The following is an 8,015-nucleotide window of genomic DNA, read 5'->3' as shown; positions in this document are numbered from 1 at the left end:
CTGGAGTAGCCTGGGACAAACTCTCACTGATCCAGCCAAAGCCCTCTGCAGGCCTCAAACTGCAGCATTGACCTTGGCTTGTTGTCCTGTACATTATCCATCATTCATTCATTCATTCATTCAGCACTTACTCAGGGCCAGTCACAGTGCTGAATCAGGCACAGTCCCTGACCTCAAGGAGCCATGGACTTGGGGATGGGGAGACGGACCCATAAACACAGGCAAAAGTAGAATGCCCACAAGCACAGAGGAAGGGAAGGGACCATCGCTTCCTAGAGGAATCAGGGGAGGCTTCAAGGAGGCATCATTTGGCTTGGACCTTAATGGATTTCAACAGGTAGAGATGAGGCTTGGGCAGTCCAGGCAAAGGGAATAAGTAAGCAAAAGCTCAGATGTAGGAAGATAAATACAAGGAGGGGATACTGAGGCTGCCAGCGGGACGGCTGGTTGCACAGTGTCCTGGCCAGAGAACAGTAAGCTGTAAGGCTGGAAAGCAGGCAAAGCCTGAAATGACTGGTCACAGGTCTAACCTTGACCAGAAGGTGATGAGGAACTACTGGAGGCACTTGACATTGGAGAGAATGATGTCTTTTAATAAGACCACTCTGGTGGCTACATGGCAGATGGTGTGCAGAGGATGAGATGGAGACAAGAAGCCCAGGTAACAGGTGCAGTCACAGCCCCTGTCATCGGGGTCTGAGCTGGGAGGGGACACTGTGTAGAAAGTAAGACCAGGCAGAGAAATGCATCACCAGGGGACATATAATAGCACCTTCTCTCAGCATTTGCTTGCTCAGTTGTCTCATCACGTGGCTGATTGAACAGCAGTCTCAACAGTTAACATTTATTGAGCACTGGTTATGGACGAGGCACTCAAGCATTTGACATAACGCTTTTCACTTACTCCAACAATTCTATGAGGTAGGTACTATTAGTATCCCCACTTTATAGATGAGGCAACTGAGGCACAGAGAGGTTAAGTTATGTGACAAAGGTCTTAGAACTCAAGCAGCTGTTTTGAGAGCTAACGCTCCAACTGCCACACTAATGCCTGTGACATACCCGCCTCTCTCCTTGAGCCCCTCGGCCTTCCATCAGTCCCCTGGGAGTGGAGGCAGGGCTCAGGGCTATAAGCCTGATGGGTGCCCAACTGAGATGGTCAGACGGTCTTGTAAGGCTGGGCTACCGAAGGCAGGAAGGGGAAGTCTCTGAACTGGGGGAAGAGGGCCAGCCCCAGGTCCCTTTCCTGGCCTCCCAGCTAGGGTCCATGGCACCTCTGAGATGTAGGCTGGCAGCTGCCAGCCCCTGCTCTCCCTGCCCACCAGCAAGAACAGCCCAGAGTTTAGGTCACGAAGGGGGAGGCTTTATTGACAATGGAGAAGGCAGAATTCTGGGCAAGTACACACAGCACTGCTCCAAGAGTCCGGCTTGCGGGTCAAGCCTGCCAGGACCGAGGGCCTTTTTGCCTCAGGGACCTCACCCACCCCCTCCATCCTGAGCTTTCCAACATCTCCTTTTCTAGCAACCCAAAGGCCCTCTGTGGCCACCCTCTTGACAAAGTGAGTGGCAACCACTGGGGGGGAGCCAGGCCAGAGTACAGTCTGAGGCCTGCCAAGCGTGGTGGGCCCAGGACCCCAGTCTCTCCCCAGCCTCTTTCAGCTTGGCATGCCAGGGTCCGCCCCAGCCCACTCCAGCCTCCCAGGGCCGGGGACAGAATGGGAGCAGGCAGGGGCAGCAGCCCCAGCCCCTGGAGCCCCCATTGAAGAAGCCTTGGGGTCAGGGGTAAGGGGCCCGTCTCCCCTTCCCCGTGCCTGGGCAGGGCTCAGCAAGGTAAGCCTCCCGGTTCCATTTCCTCTCTGCCAAGCCCGCCCCAGGGAGGCTCCACATCTCCAACCCTCCAGCTAGACTGTGCTCCCTCATTGCCTGCCCTCCCCAGCAGGCCAGGCCCACCCGTTTGGCCATCATCTTTTCAGAGACCAAGTAGGGGCTGGGGCCTCACCACAGGCATCTCTCAGGGCCACAGAAACAGAGCAGCAGGCCTCCCATCTGGGGACTGTTCTTCCCCAGCCACCCACCCGGCTTGCAGCCGGTCAGTCGTGGCGGCCAAGGACTAGATGGGAGTCCCAGCTTTAGGGCCTGACACTTCTCACAGCTCCCCTAGCTTGGGGCGGGGTCGGGGGGAAAGCCAGTCCTGAGTTGGGGCTGGGAGGAGCAGGGACAAAAATAACCCGGTACAGGCTCCTGCTGAGGCCAGAAATAGAGTAGCGACAAGTGCCTTGCAACACCCTGGGCGAGCAGCCGGAGGGGAGGCTGAGATGAGGAGGGCCCAGCCTCTTAACAGGTCCTGTCCTGGCCGAGGGGCCCGCACCACGTCCGCTCTACATACCATGCCACACTGGCCTGCACACACATGAGGAGGGAGGTCCAAGGGAGCAGGGCTCAGGACAGGGAATCTGGAGACATGCTGAACTTGGCCTTGGCCTTGGCCACGGCCATGCTGCGCTTGCGCAGGGACCCGCGGGCGAGGGTCAGGATATCCAGCAGGCTGGGGTCCTCATCCAGCTGGCGGGCCGTGCAGAGCGGCGTGGGCACTTTGATGGTGTTGCCAAACTTGGAGTAGTCCACAGAGTAGCGGCCATCCTCCTCAGACACGATGGGTACAAAGCGCTGGCCCCACAGGATCTCGTCGGCCAGGTAGGAGGTGCGGGCCTGGGTGGTGATGCCCGTGGTTTCCACCACACCTTCCAGGATGACAACGATCTCAAGGTCGTGATGGTGGTGCAGGTCGCAGGGCGCCAGGTCATAGAGCGGGCTCTTGGCGTCAATGACGTGGTAGATGATGAGGGGAGCCACCAGGAAGATGTTATTGCCACCCACACCATTCTCCATGGGGATGTCCAACTGGTGGAGGGGTACCACCTCGCCCTCAGGGCTGGTGGTCTTGCGCACCACCTGCATGTGGATGGTGGCGCTGATGATCATGCTCTTGCGGAGGTCGCCCACGCGCAGCATGAAGCAGAGGCGGCTGTGGCGCAGGGCAATGACGGCATGCTTGCTGAAGATGAGGGTCTCAGCCCGCCGGTGGGCCTGGGCAGTCTTCATGAAGATGCAGCCCAGCATGATGGCATTGATCATGAGCCCCACGATGTTCTGCACAATGAGGATCAGGATGGCCAGAGGGCACTCCTCGGTCACCATGCGCCCGCCGAAACCGATGGTCACCTGTACCTCAATGGAGAAAAGGAAGGCAGATGAAAAGGAGTGGATGCTGGTGATGCAGGGCACAGCAGCAGCCTCACCAGGGGCCAGGTCACCGTGGGCGAAGGCGATGAGCCACCAGACCATGGCAAAGAGCAGCCAGCTGCACAGGAAGGACATGGTGAAGATGAGCAGCGTGTATGGCCACTTGAGGTCCACCAGCGTGGTGAACACGTCCTGCAGGAAGCGACCTTGCTCCCGGATGTTCTTGTGGGCCACGTTGCAGTTGCCATTCTTGGACACGAAGCGGGCTCTCCGCTCACGGGCACGGTACCGGGGCTCTGTCGGGTCCTCTGCTAGCCGCGTCAGCACATACTCCTCAGGGATGATGCCTTTGCGGGACAGCATGGCTCCAGCGACCACCAGGGGGAGGTCTCCCCCATGGGGGAGGAACAACCACCTGACTGAGCCTTCAGCCTACTGTGGGGTTTCCGCCCTGGGAGCACCCTAAGTCTGCACCGGCCTCACTTCTGAGATGCCTCCCCAGCTAGACTCATCCTCACCTCCACCTGGCCCCTCCTTCACTTTATACCAGCCTCACACCTCAGCCCACCTGCCAGCTGCCTACTGAACCCCCCACTCTGCCTGTTCCCCACCTGGCTCTGGATCCCAGCTCAGCTCTCCTCCACTCGCTGACCACCCCTGGGCGTCTCCCTAGGACCCTTCTCCCCACTCAGCCTTCTTTCTCAACCCACCTCTCCCACCTGGGAACGTCACACCTCCGGATCTTACCAACCGACCACACCCCACACAACCCGCACCGTGTTTCCCGCCTCACCCGTTTCTGCCCCGGGCTCCCCTCCAAGCTCCAGTTTCATACCGTCTCACCTCCTGGTACCTCTTTCCTACCCCACCCTCCGTAGCGCTCTCGCCGCTCTCCGATCTCCCTCTAGCTCTCGTCCTCTCTGTCTCCTTGGGATCCTCCGCCCTCCAGAGTCACCACCCCACCCAGCTCCACTCCTGATCCCCTCGCCCCCAGCGCGACCTGGCTGGCGAGGCCCACTCTAAGCCGCGGCCTCCCGGCTCTGCGCCGGCAGCACGCACGCCGGCGCCGCGACCCCGCCCGCCGCTCCGTCCCTGCCACCCCCCGCTCCTCGCCGCGGCACCTGCTCCTGCTCATCAAGCCGCAGTCCTCGCCTCCCCGCCCCCTCCTGCTGCCCGGGCGCTCGCGGAGGGCCGTCCTCCGGTCCTTCTGTGTGTCAGTCGGCCCGCGGAGACCGACCTGTGCTAGGTGGGGTAGAGAATTGAGGACACCGAGCGCCGGAGGCGTGGAGTGGGGGCCGGGGGCCGCCAGGGGGAGCCCGACCTATTCCTGGGCTGGAGGGCTGGCGGGCACAAGTGCAAGCCCCGCCCCTCGCCATTCACCTCCCACCGCCTTCCTTCTCCCGGCTCACTTCTTCTGGCCTTGGGAGTTTTACCAATCAGATGGACCAAAGAGGTTCCTCCCAGACCACGCGCTACGAAATTAGGGCAGGGCGGGGCAGGGGGGCGTGAAGGGAGTCGTGACCCGCCCTCCCATTCTGGGGACCGATGCTCTGTCGCCCTGGTCCCACCGCAATTTTCCCATCCTGGGTTGGGTCAATATCCGCCTGGGTTTTGTGGGCTCCCAGCGAAAGGCGGTACCGAGGAGCTGTGTCACCAACCTGGTGACTGGGGTTGGGGCGGGGAGATTAGGTGGCCCGAGGACTCCTAACTGACCGCTTCTTTTCTTTGGCGATGATTTTAGTATTTTCAGAGTCACGAATCCTTTGAGGGTCTGATGAAAGCCACGGACTTCCGGGGGGAGGGGTGGAGATGTACCTTAGTAGGTGTAGAAACATAGTTTAATACCCACTACAGGGGATGCTGGATGCTGCAGCCCAGAAGCCTGGGTGGTTGCATCTTCTCAATCATGACCCACACTTTCAATCCCACCCCTGCATTTTATTTTATCTTATTTTATTATTTATTTATTTAAAATTTAAAAAAAATTATTTATTTTATTTATTTATTTTTGGCTGTGTTGGGTCTCGTTGCTGTGCGTGGGCTTTCTCTAGTTGCAGCGAGCGGGGGCTCCTCTTCGTTGAGGTGCGCAGGCTTCTCATTGTGGTGGCTTCTCTTGTGGAGCACGGGCTCTAGGCACTTGGGCTTCAGTAGTTGTGGCACGCAGGTTCAGCAGTTGTGGCTCGCAGGATCTAGAGTGCAGGCTCAGTAGTTGTGGCACACGGGCTTAGTTGCTTCGTGGCATGTGGGATCTTCCCGGACCAGGGCTCCAACCCGTGTCCCCTGCATTGGCAGGCGGATTCTTAACCACTGCGCCACCAGGGAAGCCCCCACCCCTGCATTTTAAAGGGGGTTTGAGCTACTGGCACTTGCTTTACACCTCCTTACACCTGCAGCCTGAGGAAATGTGTCAGGGCTGGTTTGGGCACTGGGGGTCCTAAGCTCTTGGCCTGAAGAGGAGTGGCGTTTCTACTGCAGGCATCAACCTAGGATTGTCCTGTGGCTTGGGGCCCCTCTACTACTCATGGTAGATCTTGGGCTATACTACCAGAGATGCAGTGCTTAGGGTGGGGAAGGGAAAATAGGGTGAGCAGAGAGGGCAGCTCAAGGAGACAGAGTTACACAGGAAAACTCTGGGGCAACTATGGCTGCTCAGCCATCAGAAAAGGAACCTTGGAGAGTCATCCCAGGGAGTTCAGATACTATCGCAGAAACCCCTGGGGTCCAAGGAGGATGGACTAGTTATTTTGTGTGGTCCAAAGTATAAACCAGTATAGACACTGGAACAGAGGCAGGCTTTGATTTCACGTATGGAAGAGTCAGTTCTAATTACCAGAGATGACCCTCATCTATGGGGTATCCAAGTCGAGGCTGGCACACCATCAGGGGAGCTATCGAGGAATTTGGGCTAGGATGGCCTTAGTCATCTCTGCAAGACTTCATTGTGAGCTGTGACGTGCCCCTGTGCCCTTGCTTCTTCCCTTTAATCCCTTGGCTGGTCGTAGGCATGGGGGGGGGGGCGGTGGGAATCCTCTTTTCCCTCCTTAGGCTCTGCTCCTGGGAGGCCCAACAGTGGAGGGAGTGCTGGGCCCCCAGAGGCATCTCAGAGCTGGAAAGGTTAGGACTTGCCTCACAGTGTGGCCCTGAGGCCTCGCTTGCCAGGAAAGCGAGCCCGCCACCAAAAGTGCTCAGCCTCCTGCTCTGCTCCATCCTGCACCTCCTCATACTCATCTCCCCCAAACACTGCACTTGTCAGGTCCCTTTCGCATTCAAAAACCTTCTCCACTTCCCTTTTGTGCATAGGCATGTCCCAGACTCCTTGTCCTGGCATTCAAGGCTCTCTGATCTTATTCCCCCTCCCCGTCTTGGGCCCTTTTCTCTAGCTCTCTGCTTATCTAATTCCCACCCTTCCCAATGCCCAACTTAAATCCTGCCTCTCCCAGGCAGCCTGCCAGGCCTCAGAGAGCTCTCCCTTCCCGAGCTCCTCTGGCTCCTGGAATAGCCAGAAGGGTCTGTACTGGACCCCTCTCCAATGACTGGTGGATTTTCTTTACACTGTATGACTCTGACCCCCTTGCACACAACAAGGATGAAGGCCCAAGACTCCTGGGTCTGCACCCCAAGGGCCTGGTACAGCCAGTACTGAAGGCAACATGTAAATGATAATAAAATGATATGTAAACAAGCACCTTCCTTTCTTGGTGGGACAGGTATACACTCGTGTCTCATGATGCACATGGAGTCTGAGGACAGCTGTTTTTTAGTCTCCCCAGTGTCTGGGCCCCAGTATGTCCCAGTCACTACCTGGCTGACATGTGGCATATGTACTCTGCTTTCTCTCTGAAGGGCCACCCTTCTCCCACTTCTGAATGTCCTTATGTGTGGGATGGACAAGGGGACATGTGATTCAGGCCCCTCTCTTTTTCAGAGGGGTAGGATGTAAGCTGGAGGTGCTAGTGGCCATCTGTCATGGGGGAGGGAGAGGAAGATGGAATTCATCACCCCTGATGTCAAACACCTGGATCTAGCCGTGCTTGAAGTAGTATACCTCCTGGTCTTCTCAGTCATATGGGATAATAAATTCCACTGTTTAAGCCACTTTGAGTTGGGTTCCTGTCATTTACAATGGAAATAATGCTAATCCAGGGTACCTGAGGACCCACAATTTTAATCCAAGAATTAAACTGAGAAGGAAAAGGGACCAAGCTATATGCAGATCTGCTACCTTATCTGATGAGATAATCACAAAAATACTATAACTCTGTTATGGACTGAATTGCATTCCCCCCAAAATTCATATATTGGAGCCCCTGCAATGTGATAGGGCCAGTGAAGAGGTAATTTAGTTTAAATGAGGTCATAGGAGTGCAGCCTCATCCAATATGTCTAGTATCCTAATAAGGAGAGAGAGAGATAAAAGGGGTGTGCACACAGAGGAAAGGCTGCGTGAGGACGCAGCTAGAAGGTGGCTGTCTGGAACCGAGGAGAGAGGCCTCAGGAGAAACCAAGCCTGCGACACTTTAATCTTGGACTTCCAGCCTCCAGCACTGTCAGCAATAAATTTCTGCTGTTTAAGCCACCCAGGCTATGGTATTTTGTTACAGCAGCCGAATACAACCTAGCAGACTAAGACAGCCCTCATGTCACAGATGAGGAAACATGCTTTTGCCCACACTCACAGAGCTTCCTCAGGTCTGCCTGATGCTAAAGTCAGACTGCTTCCATGGGACCCATGGTCCGCCCCAGTCCCTGCCCACCAGACCCACGGCCTCTGG

General features: G+C 56.7%; 1 protein-coding gene across 2 annotated transcripts; it reads right to left on the bottom strand.

Moving 5' to 3' along the window:
* Positions 1–1,341: 1,341 nt before the first annotated feature.
* Positions 1,342–4,341, bottom strand: KCNJ11 (potassium inwardly rectifying channel subfamily J member 11). Of its 2 annotated transcripts, none has more exons than XM_082341611.1 (2): positions 4,037–4,341; positions 1,342–3,590 (listed from the first exon to the last, which is right to left on the bottom strand). In XM_082341611.1, exons 1-2 carry the CDS (start codon positions 4,074–4,076, stop codon positions 2,440–2,442), a joined length of 1,191 nt encoding a protein of 396 aa, XP_082197737.1. In that variant the 5' UTR covers positions 4,077–4,341; the 3' UTR covers positions 1,342–2,439. The 2 variants fall into 2 exon arrangements, with proteins under 2 accessions (XP_082197737.1, XP_082197738.1); XM_082341612.1 differs by having other exon boundaries at positions 4,087–4,341.
* Positions 4,342–8,015: the final 3,674 nt, after the last annotated feature.

The sequence above is a fragment of the Balaenoptera borealis genome (genome assembly GCF_965194805.1).
Source record: "Balaenoptera borealis genome assembly, chromosome: 11".
Lineage (NCBI taxonomy): Eukaryota > Metazoa > Chordata > Mammalia > Artiodactyla > Balaenopteridae > Balaenoptera > Balaenoptera borealis.
This window is presented reverse-complemented; position numbering and strand designations above follow the sequence as displayed.